The sequence below is a fragment of the Agelaius phoeniceus genome, chromosome 16 (genome assembly GCF_051311805.1).
Source record: "Agelaius phoeniceus isolate bAgePho1 chromosome 16, bAgePho1.hap1, whole genome shotgun sequence".
Taxonomy (NCBI): Eukaryota; Metazoa; Chordata; class Aves; order Passeriformes; family Icteridae; genus Agelaius; species Agelaius phoeniceus.
The window spans coordinates 14879936-14903578 of NC_135280.1; the positions used below are offsets into that span (position 1 = coordinate 14879936).

General features: G+C 53.7%; 1 protein-coding gene across 10 annotated transcripts in view; it reads left to right on the forward strand.

Annotated features, from left to right (window-relative positions):
- RAB11FIP3 (RAB11 family interacting protein 3) overlaps nucleotides 1-20645 on the forward strand; it is an 87476-nt gene extending 66831 nt beyond the window's left edge. For all 10 annotated transcript variants that reach the window (XM_077187121.1, XM_054643840.2, XM_077187122.1 and 7 more), the window contains 10 exons: nucleotides 2176-2310; nucleotides 5634-5669; nucleotides 8720-8813; nucleotides 10216-10319; nucleotides 12480-12620; nucleotides 13420-13501; nucleotides 16070-16207; nucleotides 17109-17264; nucleotides 17645-17785; nucleotides 18476-20645. In XM_077187121.1, coding sequence (XP_077043236.1) covers nucleotides 2176-2310; nucleotides 5634-5669; nucleotides 8720-8813; nucleotides 10216-10319; nucleotides 12480-12620; nucleotides 13420-13501; nucleotides 16070-16207; nucleotides 17109-17264; nucleotides 17645-17785; nucleotides 18476-18589 — 1141 coding nt within the window. In that variant the 3' untranslated portion in view covers nucleotides 18590-20645. The remainder of the gene's footprint in view (nucleotides 1-2175; nucleotides 2311-5633; nucleotides 5670-8719; nucleotides 8814-10215; nucleotides 10320-12479; nucleotides 12621-13419; nucleotides 13502-16069; nucleotides 16208-17108; nucleotides 17265-17644; nucleotides 17786-18475) is intronic.
- Nucleotides 20646-23643: the final 2998 nt, after the last annotated feature.

Sequence of the window (23643 nt, forward strand, 5' to 3'; positions counted from 1 at the left end):
GTGGGGTGCAGTGCTTCCCTGCCCAGTCCTTGTATTCTTGTTTGTGATCCCTCCTCTTGATTCTTCCCTTGCATACCCATCCAGTAGGAAAAGCCCCTTTGCAGCTCTCAGTGGGAAATAAAAGGAAAAGCTCCTTGAGCCCATCCCAGCCACCAGGAAGCACCAAGGACCTGGGGAAGACAAATGTTGCTCCAGGAGATGCAGGGAGGCCCAGGGAGGCTCTGTATTGTACAACCACAGAATCTGCTGAGCTGGAGGGGACCCATCAGCATCCTGGAGTGGGTGGGGACAGCCCAGGGCTGAGCTCTCACCCACTCCAGGGGCAGGGAGCCAGGGCAGCTGGAGGCCAGGAGGATCTGCACACAGCCCAGGAGCTGCCAGCCTGGCCTGGGGCTTCTCCTCCACACTTCTCTTCTCATGTAGATTAATGCTGGTTAAATTTGGGTTCCCACCTGGCCCAGGCTGCACCACCTGGGAAGTGAATGCACCCAAGAGCACCCAGAAAAGGGACATCCCTTCCCCCAGGTGCCACACAGCTGCTGTCACCTCTTCCCTGCACAAACCCTGAGCCACCGACCTGTCTGCTGTGGGAGAAGGTTATCCCAGGGCCAGACCTGCCCTGAGGGGCAGGGGGAATGGTTTGCAATTGAATTTTTTTTCCAGGAATGGGAAGAGATGGTAACTTGGCATTTGCTGGTGTCCAGCCTGTCTGAGGGGGCTGGGAAATGCTGTACAGACAGCACAGCCTCCAGGCTTGACCCTGGGCTGGGGGCTGAGCCAGGGCACCCTCAGGATGCCCCAGGCCAGGAGTTTCTGGTGTTTTTGTGTATCCCAGGATTCACTGCCCCTTCCTGATGCCTGTTGGATTTATCTTGCTTGTGTTTGCTCACACATTTACCTGTCTCTCTTATGGAACTGCTTGGGTTTTTCACTATTTAACCTTTCTTTGATTCACACCCGTGGCTTCCAGAAGCACATTGTCCTACAGGAAGGATTTGTGGAGTCTGGCCCCAAATGAACACAAACTATTTGCTGTTGAGAAATCCTCTCCATCCTGCCCAAATCATGAGGAAGTGTCTCCCATCTTCCCAAGCTATGAAAGTCCTACAGACCCCCATGGCCCTTCCCAAATGGCATTCCCTGCAGGAGCACAGCACTGCTGCTTGGCTCCTCTGGGCTGTGCTTTGGAGGAGTGAGGTGTTAAACTGCACCTGTCCATTTCATCGTGGCTTAAAAGTGAAAATTTTCCAGTGAAAATCTGACTCTGTGCTTTACTAAAGCAGGTCTGCAGCAGCACAACTGCTCTACTTTTAAAGCATCCCATTGAAAAGTGGGACACTGACCAAAGGATCATAGAATCCCACAACATCCTGAGTGGGAATAGACCCATCAGGATCATCCAGCCCAGCTCCTGGCCCTGCACAGACCCCCAACAATCCCACCCTGGGCATCCCTGGCAGCGCTGTCCAAACACTCCTGGAGCTCTGGCAGCCTCAGGGCTGTGCCCATTCCCTGGGGAGCCTGGGCAGTGCCAGCACCCTCTGGGGGAAGAACCTTTTCCTAAAATCCATTAAAATCCCCCTTAGATTCATCCCTGGCCCACGGCGCCCAGTCCTGCAGTGTGCAAGTTCATTCTGCACTTACTGAGGCAAACCAGGAGCCTCCTGAGACAGATTGCCTGGAAAATCCTGTTGGAAAATAAACTTTGCAGTGGTGTAGGTTTGTGGGAAGCACTTACCTCACCTGCCCTGGGCTCCTGGGGATTGAGATTGGCTCAGGGGTTTGGAAATGTGGGCCAAGCTCAGCTGCTGGGAGTCTCTGGGAGGAGGGCGATGGAAGTGTTGCTAATTATCAACTATATAAATTCTATTGAGCAATTACAAATTATCAATTAGCTACATATTGTTATAAATTAGAAATGTTCTATATATTATTATCAGCAACCTTTAAATTAGAAATGTTCTATATATTATTATCAGCAACCCCACATTGGCTTTAATTTGGCTTCGAAAACCATGGTGGGAGGCAACCCAACCTGCCCTGAGTTTTTAAATTCAAATTTCATACTTCCCACCAAAAATTCCCCTACCTTGAGGTACCCTCAGCTTGTGGAAGCCACGGCTGCAGCTGCTCCCTGTGCCTTCTGTGCTGACATGACCCTTGTGATCTCTCTAGCACCAATCCCCTCGCTGCCAAACTGCACAGCATTCTCGCAGATGAAGCTTTTGAGTTTTACTGTAGCCAGTGCCACAAACAAATCAACCGCCTCGAGGATCTTTCTGCTCGTCTGAATGATCTTGAAATGAATAGGTAACTGGATGTGCATGGCCATCCCAGCCTGGGAAGGATGTTCTGCCTGGGGAGGCTCTCCTTGTCTGGCACAGCTTCTCCCTCTCTGGTGCTGGTGGGGAGGGGATGAGTTTCACCCGGCCACGGGAGCCTCTGCAGGGGTTTGAGGCGGTGGGGAGCTCATGGAGGGTGAGCAGGAGGTGCCTTTAATGCAGGCAGGGGGCTGGCAGACAAGGAGAGCATTCCCTGCCCTTTGCATGCCTGTGCATGGTGGGTTCCATGGGAGCAGCGAGCTGGCTGTGTGTCACTACAGGACACAACACAAGCACACACTGCTGCTCTCAAGGTGAAAAAAGGGAAGTTTATTTTCTGACTCCAGCATTTATAGATTTCCAGAAATGCCAGTGGATTGGAGGGTGAAAGTGCCACCTCTGCAGTAACACTGGACAAACTAACAGTCTATCAAATTTTTCTTCTTTTATAAAAGAATGCAAACCAATAAGTCATTTACAGGAAGTGTGTGAGAAAGTTCATTACAAGAATGTAAACATCAGAAGGCTTAGAAAATCTTAAAAAATCAGGCTGACAGCCATGTACAGTATTTCTGTCACCTAGGAAAGCCTGGGAGTGGTGTGCAAGGGCAGCCTGGAAGGGCAGGCACAGCCCATCCTCCTGCTGCAGGAACAACCTGAAGGCATCAGCCTGCTCCACAAGGAGCAGTAAAGTCTTGTCTCACCCAGCTTCACCCACAGCCTGCCCACCCCGGTGTCACCATGGGCTGGGGAGATGTGACAGACACCAGGAACACCAGGAGGTTTTGAATGGAGTTTTGGAGGTCTCCCAGGCAGCAGCTGGATGTGTTGTCTGACAAGTGGGGAGGGATTTCTGCCTGTTGATTTGTTCATTCAGAGCTGGTTGCAGCCCTCTGGGTGGAAGGATGGTGGCATTGGTGATAAATCTTTCTTCTCATGGCTGTTGTGGCTATTCAGACCTGGTTTTTGTCATGTTCTCGATCTCTGTCTGTCCTTTGCAGGGACAGTGTGATCTGGGAGCTCTCCTGGTCTATGGGAGGAGAACTGGAAAACAAATAGGAGCTTGAATTTCATTCTTTTTAATGAAAAAAATGGTCTCTCCCTTTGTTTTTCTTGGCTTAATACTTGTCTTTGCTGTTGGAGGCCTTGAGGGTCAGTGATGGGTCTCAGGTTATGCAGGTATTAAAGAGGACACTGGTTTTCCCTGGAAGCCCCACTCCACTTCAGGTTTTCTCCACCACATCTACCTGCAAAGCTGAACTAACACCTCAGAGCCTCCTGTGGTGCTTCTCTGTCCCATGGTCATGGTGGGAATTCCACAGGCTTTGATTTGCCCTGTGAGTAGGTGCAATTCCTCCATCTGTGTTCAGGGTTTCCCAAGTCCAGATTTACTGGGAATACGTTCCAAGTGCCTGTGTGGAAAGGGCAGTGCCCCCTGTTTGTGTGCTGTGGATGGGAGGTGTCCTGTGCAGCGTGTGGGACATGCAGGGCCTGCTGCTCCTCCCTGCATCACCACTGACGTGGGGCCCTTGGACAGGGGACAAGTCCTGGAGCAGCAGGAACTGGACCAAAATCTGGGACAAGCCTGAAGACACCTCCTCCAGGGGATTCTGGCAGCTGGGATGAAGCCCAAAGCACCCCAGAACAGCCTCAGCCTCACTCATAAGAACTGTGGGCACACAGACAGTGTTTTATCCTTGGAACAAACTGGGGAGCTTGCTCCCAGCATTGGGGTGCTGCTTCCTGAGCCCACAACATGGAAAAGCAGGGAAGACTCCTCCAGGAGCTTGGCATGAAGTGCTTTGTGCCTCTGTTTTGTTCCAGTGCCCTTGCTGGTGTCTCAGCCTTTGGACACTGCAGGTGCCATCGCTTCCCCAGGAGATTTTTCCAGAGGAAAATATTTTTCCCCCATTGTTGGGGCCATTCCTTACAATTCCTGGCAAACACCAGGGCCTGACCTCCTTCCCTTGGGCGCTGAGCAGCCTTGAAGCCCAGCCAGCAGCAGCTCTTGTGCTCCCTGGAAGTCTGGGATTTGAGGATGCACTTTGACCCAAGGGCTGGTCACCCTGACAACAGCCCCCGGTCAGGTTTGGGGCTTGCTTTACAAAGCAAATTGTCCTAAGCTATTTTTAATCCCTCCTTCGAAGAACTCGTGTTGCAGCTCCAGGCAGGAGTGGACTTCCAGAGGATTTTATTTGTTATTTTTTCCTAAAACTGAGCTAAGCACCAGGGAATGCAGTTGCTGCTTCTTGGATTGGAGCTGTTCCTGCTGCCATTGCTGAGTGAGGATTTGGTGTGGCCTGGTGGCATCTTGTGACACCAGTGGAAGATGAGGAGATCCAAGCCTTGTCCACTTCCCCAGCACCAGTCAGGACCAGAAGACTGGAAGGAGCATCTCAGCAAGGAGCTGGTTGTGGGAAAGGCTGGTTTTTCTCAGCAGGAAGAGCCTGCAGCCTGTCCCCTGCAGGTGGGACATGGTGACACAGCCCTTGGCTGCTCGTCCTGTGGTGACCCTGATCCCTGACCGCTGTGGCATGGAGGCAGCTGGCTCAGACATGGATCCAAGGAGTGATCCCTGTCAGTTATCCCTGAGAAGGAGAGAGAGCTCATCCCCCTCCCCAGCCACTGCAGCAGTGCCATGCTCAAAATCCAGACTGGGACACCACCAGCAGCTCCTGAAGCCTCTGGGCCAGGAGCAGGCAGCAGGTCCCTGGTGATGCAGAGCCCAGCAGTGGCATGGTGGCTGTGCAAGGGCAGAAGGATGGATTGATCCACTGGGATCATGGCAGAAGGATGGATTGATCCAGTGGGATCATGGCAGAAGGATGGATTGATCCACTGGGATCATGGCAGAAGGATGGATTGATCCCCTGGGATCATGGCAGAAGGATGGATGTGCCGTTGGTCCCCAGTGCAGGGGAGCTCTGGGGGTGGCAGGGGAGGCCTGGGGTGCCCTGGGGTGCAGGACATGTGGCTCAGTCTGCCATCAGCACCGGGCTGGAGCCCCCCCAGGCTCCCTGCTATTCTTAGCTCTTTCCTTGGGGATCGGTTTTCAGGCAGGGATCAGCAGGAGAGCAGAGCGTGGCAGGGGGCAGCGAGCTCTTCTCCAGCATTATTCCATGTGCTTTGTTATTCCTTGTTCTTCAGCACAGGAGTGGCCCCTCTCCTGCCCTTTCCAGGGGTTTGGGGGTGCATGCCAAGGGCTCCCTGCCAGAGCAGAGGATGTGCCCCGGAGTCCATGCAGTTTCCTGTTTCCCTGGCTCTCCATAGTCAGCTTTTCTAACTCTTTCCTGTTTTTTCTTCATTTTGCAGCCCCAATAAAAGACTTTCCAGCAAGAAGGTGGCAAGGTAAGCTCATACTCCTGTTGTTGTTTGCTTGATCTGTGTGAGCTGCCAGCTCCATGGAAAGAAAACTCAAAATAAGCTTGGAGGGTTGTATTTCTGGATATATTCCATAGTGCTGGGGAAAAGTGGGTTTAATTCTGGCATCTTTTTTCTGGAATGGGGGTTTCTCACTCGTGCACAGCTGGAGGCTGCTGGCAACCTGATTCCTTCCATTTAGAAATGGGGGGGCTTTTCCTCATGCTCTGTCCTGCCAGTGCCATAGCAGGGGCACATGGAGGAGGGAAGGAGTCTCTAGAAGGACATACCCCTCTGGGATATGTCCCAGTCTGGGATCCTTCCCAGGATCACCATGCCTGTAGAGTCCTGCAGGACCTGAGCAGTCAGTACCCCCACCTGGAAGGATTCTCCAGCACCCCCAAAATTCCAGCTGCCTCAGACAGCTCTTGGTCCTGTTTTACTTCACTCCCTGTCCCCCTCAGCACTTGGCTTTGTGGGAGCAGCTCCCCCTGCTCAGTCAGGGGCTCTGGGGCACCTGGGTGGGCTGCAGGTAGCTCTGGTTGAATGTTTAACCCTGGTTTAGCCCTGGTTTAAACCCAGGTTTAATGGTCTGCTGCTTCTGTCCTGCACAACCACCTCATCTGATGTCAGTCACCTTTTCTGTGTGGGCATTGTGACCCCCCAGGGATATTGGATATATTGGATATATCTGGGCAGTTTGCTGTGGATCTCTGGAGCAGAGGGTCCTTCCCACCCCTCTCAGTGTCACCTGGTGCTCACTTTTCCTCTCCCAGCTCCCCCATCCCTCCTGTTCCCATGCCACCCTGATTTTTAGGATAAACTGACTCTTACCTCTCTGTTCTGCCTGTGCCACGCTCAGGAGGGAGATTTCCCTCTGCACTTGTTGGATTTCTCCTCGCTGGTTTCCCAGCAGGGCAGGGACACTGTGGAGCAGCAGGCAGCTCAGTTTGGGAATGTTGCTGTTCCTGACACTCTGCTCCCTGTGCTGACCCAAGCAGCTTCCCTGCACCTCTTCCTCCCACTGTGCTCTCACACCTTTCCCTTCTCCATTTTTCCTGCACTCAGCAATCTCCCCTGGCACGATTCCCCTCCTGGAAAGGAAGCAGAACCTTGATATTACATTTCCTACTTCCACTCATCTTACTTTCTAGAGCTTTGTTAAAAACACTGGCAGGAAGGAGGGCTGAGGGGAGCAGCCTGTCCCCAGGTTTCCTGTTTTAGGACTCGTTTTTGTCCCGTGCCTAGCACAGATAATTTTGGGAGGATTTGAGTTAAACTTTTGGGAACAGAGATACCCTGTCTTATGGGGGATTGAGCCCTCCTGGCCCTTTGCTTTTCTCAGGCAGGGATGTGTGGGCTTGTGTAAATATTAGTTAATTCAAGAGCAGTCAGGTTTGGTTTGTGATAAGGAAGGAGATAACAGGGTTTTGCCCAGCCAGATCCTTAAGCTCAGCCCAAAGCAAATCCTTTGTTGCAGATACTGTAATTAGTGAATAATCCCAAAACATTTGCTTTTAGAAAATTGATTTTATTTTGGTAAGGGCTCTTTCCTCATTTTTCTTATCTGGGTTCTGCTCGTGCCAAGAAATCTCAGCTGCTTAAGCCCTGTTGCGCTTGGCACCATTTAAATGACAAATGTGCCTGAGACTTTAAAATCTAAATATAAACTGAGGGTGAGGATGTAAAATCAGGCTGTGGTCTCTTGGTAAATGCCAGTTGTGCTTAGTGAGTCCTGGCATGAACACACTGTGTAGTGGGAGGAATTTGAGAGCCAATGGTACAAATTCCTGGGGAAAACAGGGTTTTAAAGAGACCTCTGTGGTTTTGTCACCCATCCTCTGCTCAAAGCAGGAGAGCAGAGTGTTCTTCTCCTGCCTGGGGTGCCAGAGCTGGAGCACACCCCCTCTCCAGGGCAGCCATGCCGAGGGAGCAGCCCCTCCTCAGGGTGTCCTTTGGTTTGTCACAAAGCTGGGGACACTGTGCAGCCCCTCCAGGGTGTCCTTTAGTTTGTCACAAAGCTGGGGACACCAAACAACCCCCTCCCAGAGGGCCCTATAGTTTGTCACAAAGCTGGGACACCGAGCAGCCCCTCCAGGGTGTCCTTAGTTTGGCACAAAGCTGGGACACCGAGCAGCCTCTTCCCAGGGTGTTCTTTAGTTTGTCACAAAGCTGGAGACACTGTGCAGCCCCTCCAGGGTGTCCTTAGTTTGTCACAAAGCTGGGACACCAAGCAGCCCCTCCTCAGGGTGTCCTTTGGTTTGTCACAAAGCTGGGGACACCGGGTAGCCTCTTCCCAGGGTGTCCTTAGTTTGTCACAACGCTGGGACACCGAGCAGCCCCTCCTCAGGGTGTCCTTTAGTTTGTCACAAAGCTGGGGACACCAAGCAGCCCCTGTCCAGGGTGTCCTTTAGTTTGTCACAAAGCTGGGACACCAAGCAGCCTCTTCTCAGGGTGTCCTTAGTTTGTCACAAAGCTGGGACACCGAGCAGTCCCTCTCCAGAGTGCCCTATAGTTTGTCACAAAGCTGGGACACCGAGCAGTCCCTCTCCAGGGTGTCCTTAGTTTGTCACAAAGCTGGGACAGCGCTGTCACGAGGCCTCGTTAATGATTAGCTCACCTGGGCTGGGGGTCACAGCAGCCCCAGGGGGGGTTGTCCCCCTCCCTCCCCTTACACCCCACTTCTTCCCAGCCCTATCAGCACTGGGAGTACTCTGGCCTTTGCTGGATAATCCACGGCCTTGGGGCTGGGCTAAAGAAAGAAAGTGGGACGAGGGAGCTGTTATCTCTGCCCATTCCAAAGAGCAAGGATCCCGGTGTGAAGTCCCGGCAGCGTGTCCACGTTGGAGCGCTGGATTTCCCGGGAGAGCTCCGGGGTGAGAGCACAGCCAGCACTCGGAGAGCAGATCCTCTGGAGAGGCTGAGGAGGGCGGGAGGTGGCGGCGGGGCCGGCCGCTGTCACCTGGTGTCGCCATGGTGCCGGTGCTGGGGCTGATGCCGCTGCTGCTGTGGGTCGGGGTGGTTTGTGTCTGTTTCAGGCAGCTGCACCAGACGAGCTCGCTGGCCGTGGGGGTGATGGAGGAATCCTACCGGGAGAGCCTGGAGTGCACCGATGAGGACATCACCGACAAGGTGGGGCCTCCTCCCCTCCTGCCCTCGGCCTGGGCCAGCAGGGTCCTGCTGGTGCTGTGCTGGTGCCCTGAGCTTTGCTGAGATGTTGAGAGGAAGGGGTTCTGGGGTAAGGTCTGTGGTACCCTGCAGTGCTCCAGTGTTCCCAGGCAGGATCAGGCTGAAGCTCCTCCCTTCGGATGAGCCCTCCCCATGGAGGGGATGGAGGAGCAGAGCAGCGTTCCTGGCGCTCTGCAGGGTCAGGAGGTGACCCTGGATCTTCTCCAGGGGCAGTGGCTTCCCCCAGAGTGCTGGGAGGAGGAATGGGCTGTTCACAGGCAGCATTTTCACTTCTCCTTCACACAAGATGATGTTCTGCTTTTCTGAGGCGTCCCAGGCAATGTGAAACAGAAACTTCCTCTCCTTGACACACTCTGCTCGTGCTGTCACACTCTGCTCGTGCTGTCAGGGTGGAGTTGGTTTTGTGCTGATGCTGATGGGTTTTCCTGGGGTATTGCAAGAAAAGTGTTGTAGGATAAGATGGGAGCACAGGAAAGATTTTGTTTGAGTATTCCTAGTTAAAAAACAGGGTAAAGAATCTAAGATTGTGTAGATGCCTACTGAAATCCTGAAATTCCTTGGAAATGACCTTTTAGCTCTGGAATATGAATGTCCTGAGGAGCTCTGTGTGAAAGAGAAATGTGTATGTGTGGCTGCACTTGGAAATAATTATAATGCAGGGAAAACCTTTAAAAATAAATAAAAATCAACATTTTTCCAAGTGGAAGTTGAATAAAATAGTTGGGTTCCTTAAGGCATTTGACTTGGGAAACCTTTGATGGAAAAGGCACTGCTGGGAAAGGCCTTGTGTGTCTGCATGGCCTCTTTAATACTGCCATGTCTCCTGCCCTTCTCCCAGAGCCAGGATTTGGCTTTTCTAGACATGCTCCTCATTTCTTCTCCCCCAGGATTGTTTTATATGGAATTTGAATGAATTAAATGTAAATACAGCTGGAATAAACACTGTACAGGTACAGGGAGAAAATCCTCACCTCGGGTGCCATTGATCCCTCCATCCATAAATTCAGGGTTTCCATCCTGTTCCAGGCAGTGGGGAGTTATCCAGCCTCAGGGCTGCACATGGAGCTCTGGAGATCCACCAGGATCTTTCCCTCTAGACTCCTTTTAGACTAGGCTTCCATCAGGAAGGGGTTGAAGAAAGGAAAGAGTGAAGTGTTTGACCCAAACTGGTACATAGGAACCATCAGAACCTGGGAAACTGGGTGGAAAAGGATGTTTTAAAGGGATGCTTTAAATCAAGGCACGACTGCCCAGTTCCAGTGGGAGCCCTGCTTGTTTGGGGATGCTGTGGGCACTTCTCTGGGTTTGGGGCTCCCCAGAGGCTGATCCCTGTCCCTGCTGGCAGGTGGTGTTCCTGGAGAAGCGGGTGACAGAGCTGGAGAAGGACACGGCTGCCAACGGGGAGCAGCACAGCCGCCTCCGGCAGGAGAACCTGCAGCTGGTGCACAGGTGAGAGCCTCACCTGGGGGCCTTCCCCCTCCTTGTGCTTCACCTCCCTTCCCAAATCCAAACCACAGCCCTTCCCAGGGATACTGACTGCATCCCAGCTGGGAACAGGACACAGTGACATGGAGATTTTATATTTTATGGGCTTAAGTTCTCTGGAGCTCCGGGACTTGGCTTTTGGTGATTTTTACATGTGGCTTTTAATTGCTGGAGCTGTGCCAGGGGGAGTCAGGGTGGATATCAGGAAAGGTTCTTGCCCCAGAGGGTGCTGGCACTGCCCAGGCTCCCCAGGGAATGGGCACAGCCCCGAGGCTGCCAGAGCTCCAGGAGTGTTTGGACAATGATCCCAGGGATGCCCAGGGTGGGATTGTTGGGGTGTCTGTGCAGGGCTGGGAGTTGGAATCCATGATCCTTGGGGCTCCCTTCCTACTCAGGATGGGTTTTTGTTGTTATTGTTGTTTGTCTTTTGATTTGTTTTTTTTTAATTGCTTCCTTGCTCCATGTGTCCCTCCCAAAAGGTCTCTGGAACTTTTTAAAAAACACATATATTTATATTTATATTTATATTTATATTTATATTTATATTTATATTTATATTTATATTTATATTTATATTTATATTAATTCCATTGTTATAGTTAAATAATGGTTATGTTTATATTATATCATATTTATGTTTACTGTATTTTCCTGCCCCACATGCCCTTTCCAAAAGGTCCCTGGAGCTCCAAGGCTTGCCAGGGTGCAGCCCTTTGGATCCCACATGATGTAATCCCTGTGTGTGCTAATCTGCCAGGCTCCTCTCTCTCCCAGCATAGCTTTACCCTGGGCAGATAAACCCAGCAGAGTTTATCTATAGGGCTGTAATTCTGTTAAGTAACAGTTGTGTCAGGGAACTGAGCCACTCAAACAAAGGTTTCCCTAAGCCCTGATAAACTTGGGAGTGAGGGAAATGTTTTCACTTCAGCAGCTTGGCCTGGAAGTGTCAGCTGGCCCTGGGTGAGCTGGGTGCTGGGGAGGGTGGGAGCAGCTGGGAAAAGCCTTCTCTGGGCAAAGCCACTGCAGAAATTCCAGCTCCAGCCCCATCCCTGCTCATGGCCAGGTTGGACAGGGCTTGGAGCAACCTCTGCTCTGGAGCCAGGCTGGGAGAGCTGGGGGTGCTCACCTGGAGAGGAGAAGGCTCCAGGGACACCTCAGAGCCCCTTGCAGGGCCTGAAGGGGCTCCAGGAGAGCTGGAGAGGGACTGGGGACAAGGCCTGGAGGGACAGGACACAGGGAATGGCTCCCATTGCCAGAGGGCAGGGATGGATGGGATCTTGGGAATTAGGAATTGTTCCCTGGGAGGGTGGGCAGGCCCTGGCACAGGGTGCCCAGAGCAGCTGGGGCTGCCCCTGGATCCCTGGCAGTGCCCAAGGCCAGGCTGGGCAGGGCTTGGAGCAGCCTGGGACAGTGGGAGGTGTCCCTGCCATGGCAGGGGTGGCACTGGATGAGCTTTGAGGTCCCTCCCAGCCCAAACCATTCTGGGATTCTGTGATCTGCAGTTCTGCTGACACACAGGGAAGGGTGACCTGCAGTTCCCCTGTTTCTTGTTGGGATCACAAGAGAGTGAAAACAAGAAGGATTGAGGCTGTTGACTTTTCTCTGAGCAATGAGACCACTTCCTGCTGAAAACAGCTGAAGGAGGATTTCTCTGCCATGGCCACTGCAGGTGGAACCACAAACCCTGGGATTTGTGTTTGGATTAGAAGCTCTTAAAGGTCTTTTGCAACCTCAGTGATTCTGAGATTCCCATTAAGAGATGTGTATGTGTGTGGCTGCACTTGGAAATAATTCTAATGCATAGAAGACATTTAAAAATAATTAAAAATGCCATCTTTCCCAGGCTGGAAATTGAATAGCATGCTTGTGTTCCTTAAGGCACCTGACTTGGGAAACCTGTGATGGAAGAGCTGCTGCTTCCCCTGCTGCACCTGCTGGGATGCAGTGAAGCTGTTTGAGATGGTCATTGGTGTGTTTTCCCTGGAAGCTTGCTCTGTTTTACCATCTGCTTCTCCCAGCTCACCTGAGGGGTGGGAAGGGGGCTGGGAGGACAGTCTGGTCCCTGCCTTGGGATGGCAGCCTGCCCCTCAGGACAGTTCAATCCCCTCTTTGTCCTCTCTGCAGAGCAAATGCACTCGAGGAGCAGCTGAAGGAGCAGGAGCTGAGGGCTGACCAGACCCTGCTGGAGGAGATCAAGAAGCAGAGGGAGCTGCTCAGCAAAATGGAGAGGGAGAAGAGCATTGAGATCGAGAACCTGCAGGCCAGGTGGGGCTGGGGGTCAGCTCTCCTGGAGCCACCCCAGAATCTGTGCCCAGGCAGCCCTGGGGGGACACAGGGAGGCAGGCAGGGAGTTTAATGGGTTCAAGGTGTGACTAAAACCACCACAAACCCTGAGTTTTAGTTATTTCCACCTTTGGCCCACAGACCTAATCTTGGATTCTTTATTTGAGATGCTCTGATGCATTTTAAGTTTAACACCCACCCTTTATCCACATGCCTGCCCTGCAGTGAGGGGATGAAGAGGGGATTTGTTAATGCTTCTTCCCATAAATGACCCCTTGGGGTACTTTTGATGCCCAGATGTTTTCCACCTTAATGGAAACAGGCAAATACCTGGGAAAGAGGCAGAGTGTCCCAGCCAGGGTGCTTTGTGCTGCCTGGTGGATTCCAAAGGAAGAAGTGGGGTGGGAGAGGTGTCAGTTATTTGACAGGGCTTTTCCAGCTTTCCCAGAGTATTTTGCTGTTGTTCATCCCTTGCAGTCCATGGAAGGTGTTTTCCCTGGAAATGCAAACCCAAAGCCCTCTCTGAGCCCCTGTTCTGTTTTCTCTGCTGCTGAGGCTTGTGCAGGGACAGAAAAAACCCTTGGAACAAAGAATAGCACTGGAGCTGATGGATGTCAGGGTTGTGTAGATGCCCCTCTCTTTCCCCTGGCAGCAGAAACATCTCAGGGTTTGCCTTGAACACGTGAATCCCTGCTGGCTTCCCTTTGGGTTCATATTCCTGGGGATGTTTTCTCCCCTGTGTGGGATGCTGGGATGAGTTTCACACCCGTTCCCTCTGCAGGCTGCAGCAGCTGGATGATGAGAACAGTGAGCTGAGGTCCTGTGTCCCCTGCCTGAGAGCCAACATCGAGAGGCTTGAGGAGGTGAGGCCAGAGGGTGCCTGGTTTTGGGATGAAATTCTGGCTTTGGGATGAATTTTCATGGACACAAGATCCATTTAATGTAACAAAGCAGTTGCTTCCATTTTCCAGTCACTGCAGGCCCCACTTTGGACAGCACTATCCCACACAGTTATCTTTGCAGGTTCCCACTGTTCAGCCTGGAAGCTGGGAATAAACCCCTGATAAATCTCTGTGGCAGGAGGGGACTCGTGCCCTCTTGTGGAATCTTGTCCCCAACCCTGTCACCATCCCTGTGGCCAGTCCAGTGCAGGGGAGGAGGAGGAGCAGGGATGCTCCATCTCCATGTCCTGGGATTTGTCAGTTGAGTTTCCAAAGATCTGTGTCACCTCCCAGCCCCTCTCACTGTCACCCTGCTCAGGATCCAAGGCCCTGCAGGGCTGGGGCTTCCTGAGGCTCCTTGGGGTGGGCAGGAGCCTCACCTTCAGGGATGGTGTGGGTTACAGGTGGGACACCTGCAACAGGGGCTGCATTTTGTCTCTGCCAAGCTTGGGGCAGAATTAAAGTTAAAATTGAACTGAGATCAAACCTTCTCTCCCAGCTGAAGGGCCTGAGGCATTTTATCCCTGTTTAATCCCATGGGAGAGCTCTGCAGCTCCATCTTCCTGATGTGGTCTTTATCTGCCAGGGCCTTGTGATCACAGCTGAGGCTGGGGGCAAATCCAGTGGCTCTGAGGATAAATTCCCAGCCATGGGGAATTGGTTTTGATCCATGCAGAGCCATTCTCCTTTCCTCCCCATGAGTGGGTGAAGGAGGAGCAAGAGCTGCACTCACTGCCCCTCCCTGCCCAGGAGAAGCCTGGCTGATGAGCTGCTCTCCTGTCCAGTGCCCAAAAATCAGGATTTTGTTGTCACTGTTGCCTTTCCTGCTTGGTGCTGCTCCATGGAGCAGGACACCCTGAGCTGTGGTGTCTTTGCTGCTTTTCTGCCAGGGTCAGGATTAAGTCACAAAAAGATATTTCTTGTTGGGACTCAGATCTTTATTAGTTCTTATCTCTGTTACAGTCTCACAAACTGTAAGTTATACAGCACTTCACTCTAACAAACTAAAAATGGAGCCCTGTCTCTCTCTCTCTCTACAAGGCCTTTTAAGGCTAAACTATCCAATTAAGAAATGACACCCAAATTATTTTTACTTTTAACCCAATAACCAACCACCCATGCCTGCAATGTGGACTTTGTATCCAATTACACAAAACCACCCAAACCCATGGAGACGAGGGTGAAGAAGGAGCAGCCTCTGCCCTAAAACCTCCATCTTGTTTTATATATATTGCTATATTCTAAACCCTTAAACTCTGAGTTTTCCACCATGAGATATTACACACTTCTGTTCAAACTCCACCCCCAAAATCCCAGTTCTATAATTCCATTTTGGAAGCTTCTCCACAGCCTCAGGTCAGTGCAATGTTCTCCTGGGGGTCAGTGCCTGGCAGTACAGAAAGTCTGAAATTCTCAGTAACCAGGGTTCCAGCACAGAGCCAGGTCTGGAGCTCCCCCATGGAGCTGCTCCTCAGCCCTGTGTGCCATGGGCCATCCATCACCAGCACTGCAGGGGTCCTTTGGCATTTGTGGAGTTGTGAGAAAGCCAAAACTTTTCCCATGGTACTGGAAGCTGTGAGCCCAGGGAGATTTGGGATTGCTACAATGGTAAAACTTGTGGGCTGAGGGAAAAGAGTTTATTAAGTAAAGCAACAGCTGCCCACAGAAGCAAAGCAAAATAAGGATTAATTCACTGCTTCCCAAGGCAGACAGGTGTTCAGGCATCTCCTGGAAAGCAGAGCTCCATCATCAGTCAGGGAGCCTAATGGTGACTTGGGAAGACAAATGCCATCACTGCAAACACCCCCTTTTGCTCATTCCTCCCCCAGTTTATATTGATGAACATGTTGTCATTTAGTATTAAATGTCCATTTTGACTTCTGGGATCAGCTGTCCCAGCTGTGTCCCCTCCCAGCTCCTTGTGCACCTCCAGAATCCTTCATGGTGGGGTGGAGTGAGAGGCAGAAAAAGCTGGTGACAGGCAGAAGGTGCTGCTCGAGGGGCTCTTGGCATCCTCACCTGCATCCCAAACATTCTGCCAAGGCTTTGGGGAGGAGAAGGGAACAGAGCTGGCCTGTGTGTTTTACATCCCACCTTGAGCTGCTCTATTCCTTCTTGGATCAACCCTCAATTCAAACCTTTCATGTCTGAAACCAAGAGGGAGGTAAAGATCTCACATTCAGGAGTTTTCTGAAATCCAGACATAAGGAGCTTTATGATTTAATGTCTCTCCTTGGCCTGGAGCCCCGTGCTGGCCCCAGCCCATCCCATACCAGCATCATGCTTCCCACAAAACAGCACAAGGGTGGATATTCATGTGGATTCACTCTGGAGCCATCCCTGAGTGCCTCCCTCAGTGCTGCCAAGCTCTGAGCAGATGAGATCCCAGCAGGCAGAGCCTCCTGGTGCCTCAGGAGAGGAGCATTCCCTGCAGAGCCAGCACCCAGCTGGGTCCCAGGGCCTCTCACTGGGCTGTTCGTGTCCTTGCAGGAGAAGCAGAAGCTGCTGGACGAGATTGAGGACCTCACTGTGCAGCTCACAGAGGAGCAGGAGAAAAAGAGGAAGATGGGGGACAAGCTGAGTCAGGAGAGGCACCAGTTCCAGAAGGAGAAGGAGTCGACGCAGGAGGTGAGTGGAGCCTGGGCCTGCCACAGCCCTGTCCCCAAAATGTGGGAATGTGGCCTTGGCAGCCTCTCCAGAAATGGGTGCCTGGAGCAGGGAGTGCTGCCAGGGCAGTGGGAAGGGGTTCAGGAGCTGAGCTCTGCAGCACCTCAGTCCCTTGTGCTGCTCTGGAATTCATCCAGCCCTGTCCCTGCTGGGGGCTGTGCCACCCTGGCCCCTTCCCTTCCTGCCTGGAGGGAGCAGTGCAGAGGCACATGGAGCCAGCAGGCAGGAGCAGAGGGCTTAGAGCTGAGGGCCTGGGGCTGGATCACACCCTCCCAGTGCTCCCATCATCTGTGCCTGGTGATTCCAGCTGGAGCCCAAGCAGGGCTGACTGTGGTGGCAGCAAAGGAGCTCTGGCCCAAGGTGGAATTAGTTGTCACCGTGGTGTCACTGAGGGGACCCAACCCTGCAGCAGAGGGACCCCCAACCCTGGCTGGGGGGGACCCACATTGCTGGGGGGCCCAACCCAGCAGCTTTGGCTCTAACAAGGTCCTTGCAGGGCTGTGCTCATGTATTTCAGTAGCTCCCCATCTCCTGCTTGCTGGGGGTGTGAGGGAGGAAGAGGAAACCAAATGCCCTCCAGAAAGGAATTCAATCATGGAATGGTTTGGGTTGAGAAGGACCTCAAAGTTCACCTTGTTCCACCCCCTGCCAAGGACAGGGACAGCTTCCACTGTCCCAGGTTGCTCCAAGCTCCATCCAACCTGGCCTTGGGCACTGCCAGGGATGCAGGGGCAGCCACAGCTGTGGCCAACAATCCTGCTGCAGCAATCCATGACCTGCTCCCACAGCTGCCACACCCAGAGGGTGCTGCTGGATCTGCCAGGCCTGTGGCACTCAGCTGTCCCCTTGCCTTGCCCTGCAGCTCATTGAGGACCTCAGGAAGCAGCTGGAGCACCTGCAGCTCTTCAAGCTGGAGGCAGAGCAGCGCCGGGGCCGGAGCAGCAGCTTGGGGCTGCAGGAGTACAACAGCAGGACACGGGAGACTGAGCTGGAGCAGGAGATCAAGCAGCTCAAGCAGGTAAGGAGGGCTGGGTTGGCAGGGAAACGATGCCCTGATGCCAAGGGAGGACCAGCAGGGTCTGGGGGCTCTCTCCCAAGGGAAGGAATGGATCCAGGAGCCCAGTGCTGTCTTGCTTTCCTGTCCTGGGAGAGGGAGGTTGGTGCTTTCTCAGGGACAGCAGGAGCCCTTCTCTCTCTGCTGTGTCCCCTGGATCTTCCCAGTGTGTCTCATGCTTCCAGAGGTTCTCCAGGCTCTGCTGAGGTGGAGGCACAGCCCATGTGCTGTTCCCAGCCCTGTGTAAGCTGTGTTAGGGTGAAAGCCCCTGTCTGCCTTTGCCAGACTGGATCAGCTCTGAGCACCAGCTGCTCCAGCAGTGTGTGGTTTGTGTGTGTGAACAGGATAACAGGAACCTGAAGGAGCAGAATGATGAGCTCAACGGGCAGATCATCAACCTGAGCATCCAGGGAGCCAAGAACCTGTTCTCAGCCTCCTTCTCCGAGTCCCTGGCAGCAGAGATCAGCTCTGTCTCCAGAGATGAGGTACGTGCCATGAGGAGCTCACACTGCACCTTCCTGGGTGCCTCCACCTGGCATGGCCTGGGAGGAGTGGATGTGCCCTGTCTGGCCCAGGCCATGCTCAAAATTCCCCTGAAAGCTGGCAAGAGCAGAGAAATCCCCACACAATTATCTGGAGAGCTCTCAGGACTTACCCTGCCTGCCAGCCCTCCCTGCTGGGAACAGGGGAGCTGCTCCCTGCCCATTTGCTGATCTGGCAGCTCTGCTTTGCCTGTCCTGGGACAGCCTTCCCCTTCCAGGGCAGAGCAGCCACCACAGGCTGTGTGCATCAGTCTGGAGCTGCCTGTAAAGCCCTGGGAGCCAGGACATTCCCCCTGGAGATCCCAGCTCCTCCAGCACATTTTCTCCCTGAGCACCAACCAAGGGGGGGCTGAACCTGCACAAACACTGGAATTAAATCTTTAACACCTCAGGAGGTGGGGAAACACACCTGGATATTTTGGGGATCCATGGAGATGTGATGCTCCCTGCTCTCTCCAGGGCAGCTCTCTCCATCAGGCTGAGAGCTCCAGGAAGGACAGGAGTGAGCAGAACCAGTTTTTCCCTGGCCATTTAAACAGGGTCAGGAATATCCCAGCCAGGGATGCACAGAGCCACGGGAAGCCCTGGGCAGTGTCAGGCAGTGACCTCTCCCTCCTGTCCCCTGTGCTGCAGCTCATGGAAGCAATCCAGAAGCAAGAGGAGATCAACTTCCGCCTGCAGGATTACATCGACAGGATCATCGTGGCCATCATGGAGACCAACCCCTCCATCCTGGAGGTCAAGTAATGCAGCCGGGAGGATTTGGTGCTCTGAGAGGATGAAGAGGGACTCCAGACGTCTTTGCACTTGATGAAGGCACAAGGAAGCCTCAGGTCGAGGAGTGACTGAGCCACGGACCAGGGAAAAGGAAAAGCAGCAGCCAGGCTTTGTTGTCTGACTCCGTTATTTTGAAGCCCTCCTGGCTGTGGAGGGGTGAAAGGGAACCTGGAGAAGGAGCTCAGGAAAGGGACACTGCAGGAAGTGCCTGTGGCGCTGGGGACTGTCCCGACAGGCACCGCCCCTCCGAGGGAGATCGCGATGGAAGCGACAGCGCTGACTTTGCCCCGCTGCCCTGCCCGGCCCGAGCTGTGCCAAAGTGTCCCTGACACACCCCCGGGCAGAGCCAGGGCAGCGCCTCCCGGACTCGCACAGGGTTGGGGTTTGCTTTTGGTTTGGGGTTTTGGTGGTTTTTTTTTTTTTTAATTAACTTAATGCAAATGGCCTCATCCAGCTGGCTCAGCCCATGCTTGCCCCGTGCTCCTGCTGCGTGCAGAGCCCTCGGTGGCTGCGGGGGCAGCCCGGGGCCCTTGGGGACAGGGCGTGAGCACACTCGGTCACCTGCCTCCTTATTTATTTTTGCTGTCTGTGGCTCAGTACTGTCGGCACATCTCGGCATCCCGGCTCCCTCCCTCCTCCTCCCTCCTCCTGCTGCCGGGCTCTGCCGCGGAGGCGGCTCCGGGAGGAGCTGTCACTCGTCCCCAGCTGGGGACAGGCTCTGTGTGGCACCGGGGCAAGGCTGCAGCGCCTCACCCTGCGCTGAGGCCGGTCCTGGCCGCCTCTCCTCGTCCTGGGTGGGACTCGCAGCGCTTTGGGAGCTGCAGTGGAGCCCCGAGGTCCCCAGGTCGCCTCCCGAAGCCTGGGGACAGTGGCCCGTGCCATTGCCAGCCGGAGCAGGGCTCTGCTGGTGATAGCTGCAGCCCTGGAGGGAGAGCCTGCTCCGGCTGCCTTTGCCCCTGCAGGAGCCCCCTGGTTCCTCATCCCTGGCACCGGCCGGGGCTGGAATCTCTGTGCCGACGGGGAGGGGAGCTGGAGAACACCAGCAGCTCCCTGGGAAACAAAAGCCATGTTTACACCGGACAGCTCTGGCCTTGCTGGCACCAGCGGCCGTGGCGCAGCAGCGCGACCCCGGCGGCGGCCGCTGTCCCCCCAGGCAGCGCCATCCCCGGCTGCAGCCGCTCCTCCTCTTCCTGCTCGCCAGGCTCTGGGAATGCCAGGACGGCCTGGAAGCAGAAGCCACAGCAATCCCGGGGGTGCCTGCTCCCCCCAAGCCCCTCCAGCCCTCGGGGTGACCCAGTGTGCAGGGGGACCCTGGCACCACTTCATCCCGGGGGACAGCGGCTGAGCCACGGCCACGGCGCCTCTGGGGCTGATCCCCTGTGGGGCAGCGGGGTCGGGGTGAGCCCCAAGCCCCGGGGCAGCTCCTGCACCACCCCAGCCCTCCCTCCCTGCCCCCTCCCTGCCCCGAGGCCGCGGGAAGAAGCCACGTAATGTACATTTCCAGAGAAGCTTTGGGTGTAAATCAGTGTATACTTGGAGAGGGAAAATTTTTCTATCTTGTAGAGTAGGTATTTTTATAGAATGAAGGTTGATCCATTTTTTTAATACTTTAAAAGAAGAGAGAAATGTATCTGTGTATACACAAAAGCATATATATATATATATATGTATAAATATATAAATATTGGAGATCTGCCTTTCTCGACTTGGGATCCTGGATCCCCAGGTCTCAAACAATCGTTTGTTTTTTCCTGTCGCTCTCACAGAGGTACTGTAACTGTAAATAAGCACCGGGAAAAAAAAAAAAAGTTTTAAGCAAACAAAAAGCACTGACTTGCACATTCACCATGCTTTAAAGTCCCTATGGAGAGAGAAAAACAAAAACAAGACAAAAACTGTACATCCTGAAAATGTTCCTCTTTCCCGACTGGTATGTGAAGGAAGTCCCCCAAAAAAGAGGCAAAAATGGTATTGTCTTAACTGATGTATCAATTCTTGTCGGATTAAAAGCTGTTACTATTCCTGCCCAGAGACTGTTTTTCCACAGAGGTGGATTGGAGCATCCTGAGGATCCCAGTGCTGCATTGGAGCATCCCAAATATCCAAGTGCTGCATCTCCAGTGGGGCTGGATTGAGTGGAAATGTTTCTGCACCAAGGAGTGCCCTGGTTTTGGGAATGAGGATGAGGATTATGAGGACGAGGATGAGGGAGGCTGGACCTGGCTGGAATGTCCTGATTTTGGGAGGATGAGGATGAGGATGAGGATGAGGAAAGCTAGAGCTGGCTGGAATGATTTTTGGGGGATGAAGATGAGGATGAGGGAGGCTGGACCTGGCTGGAATGCCCTGATTTTGGGAGGATGAGGATGAAGATGAGGATTATGAGGACAGGGATGAGGATGAGGGAGGCTGGACCTGGCTGGAATGCCCTGATTTTGGGAGGATGAGGATGAGGTTGAGGATGAGGAAGGCAGGACCCCGCTGATTCCAAAGGGATCAAGGTCGGAGGGAGCCAACATCTCCCCAGCCAGCCAAGCTGTGTGGGTGGGAATGGGGGAATTCCCCCTTCAGCTTCCTGAAGGATCCAGGTGGGACCCTGGGAGCTGGTCCTGCTGCCCAGGGCCGGGGCAGGCTGGGACAGGGGCTCGTGGGTCCCTCCCCTGAGCAGGAACACGGAGCTTTCCCTTCCCTCCGCTCCGGGAGAGCCCCCTCGGAGCCCTCGGCTGTTCTGAACGGCTCCAAAAATCCCTTAAACGCCCTCACCTCCCTGCTAAGCTGCTCCCCACCCCTCTAAGCCTCCTCCACCCCTCCCCACCCCTTTAAGCCGCCCCAAAGGGCCTGAACGTGCAAAATCCCCTCCCCGCTCCCGCCGTGCCTCCGGATGGCTCCAGACTGTTCCTCTGAACTGCTCCGGGCAGCCCTGGAGCTGCAGCAGAGAGCTGGGAAAGGCTCTGCCACACCCTGGGAGCTCTGAAACCCTCCAGATTGCTTCAGACTGCTCCACGCTGCTCAGGGCAGCACTGGGGCTCCAAAACATCCCCAGAGCTCCTCCAAAACATCCCTGACATGCTCCAAAATATCCCTGACATGCTCTAAAACATCCCTGAGCTGCATAAAACATCCCAGAGTTGCTCAAAAGCATCCCAGAGCTCCTCCAAAACATCCCTGAGCTGCCCAAAACCATCCCAGAGCTCCTCCAAAACATCCCTGCCGTGCTCCAAAGTGTCCCTGAGCTCTTCTAAAACCATCCCTGAGCTGCCCTAAACTATTCCTGAGCTGTCCTAAGCATCCCTGAGCACCTCTGAAACATCCTGGAGCTGCTCTAAAGCACCCCTGAGCTGCTCTAAACCATCCCTGAGCTGCCCTAAACCATCCCTGAGCTGCCCTAAAACATCTCTGAGCACGTCCAAAGCATCACTGAGCATCTGTAAACCACCTCTGAAGCATTTCCAACTGCTCTACACCCTCCCAGCAGCTCTAGAGTGCACCAAAGATTTCCCTAAACACCTCTGAAACTTCATTTTAAAAATTCCTCTGAAATCTCAACCTCTCAATCTCAAAGCTGCTCTAGAAATGGGGTAGGTGAATCTCTCTGGGGTTATTTCTGTGCTGCTGGGTTGCTTCAAGGAGCTGTAAATCTCCTTTGAGCAGCTCAGGCTTTGGAAGGACGGAACTCTGGCCATTACTGAACCACTTGAACTGCTCAAACAGCTCTCATGCCCCTCCAAGCAGCCCTGCAAGGCACCAAGATGCCCAAACTGCCTCGAAGTAGCACTTGAAGCTCCTCGAAATAGCTGAAAATGGATCATAGGAAAGGTCTCCTGGCAGCTCTGAAGCTCTCCAAGCCTCCTCTGTGCAGCTATGAAACTCCTCGAGTGCCCCAACAGCCTCCAAAAGGCCCTTGAAACCCCTCTGGACCTTCTTCATGGGCCTCTCAAAAGGGTTAAAATTTTTAATAATATCTCTAAACTCAGTTTGAAACTACCCTAAACCCTCTCTGAATGACATCAGAGGGGAACAGGCAACCCTAAAACAACCCCAAAACTCATAAAAAATCATCAGAGCTGCTCCAAAGCACTCCAGCTTTTCTGCACCTCCTCTGAAAAGGGCCCTGAATAGTTTAAAACCTCTCCAGCCTTTTCAAAACTGCTCCAGAAAAGTCCTACAGCTCTGAAGGTCTCTGCATCCTTCAGAACAGCTCCAGAGCTGGGCCCAGCCCAGCCCAGCTCCAGCCCTTGCACCCAGCTCAGGTGACAAAGCTCCAGGTCTGGGGACAGGTCTGGGCCACTCATGGCCAGAAGGACCTGGAGGGTCTGGAAGGGATCCAGGGAAGGGAACAGAGCTGGGGAAGGGATGGAGCACCAGGAGGGGCTGAGGGAGCTGGAAAGGGGCTCAGCCTGGAGAAAAGGAGGCTCAGGGGGGACCTTGTGGCTCTGCACAGCTCCTGACAGGAGGGGACAGCCGGGTAAGGGTTGGGCTCTGCTCCCAGGGAACAGGAACAGGACAAGGGGAAATGGCCCCAAGCTGTGCCAGGGGAGGTTTAGGTTGGATATTGGGAAAATTCCTTCATGGAAAGGGTGGTCAGGCCCTGGCACTGCTGCCCAGGGCAGTGGTGGGGTCACCACCCCTGAAGGGGTTTGAAGATGTGGATGTGGCACTTGGGGACACGGGTCAGTGGTGGCCTTGGCAGTGCTGAGGGACACTTGGACTTGATGATCTCAGGACTTTCCCAGCCACAACAATCCTGTGGTTCCATGGCCAGTGGCACCTCAAAGCCTGGCCATGACCAAGGCCACCACCCTCATGTCCCACATGCCCTGGTCCCTGTCCTGTGTCCCCATAGCAGAGCTGGGCCCAGCAGGGCTCTGTGGCTGTGTCCCTGTGCCTCAGGAACAGCTCCAGCCCTCAGGGGAGGTCTGCTGCAGGAGGAGAAGGGATTGCTCTGGGTGCTGGGATTGCTCTGGGTGCAGGGATTGCTGTGGGTGCAGCAGGGATTGCTCTGGGTGCAGGGATTGCTCTGGGTG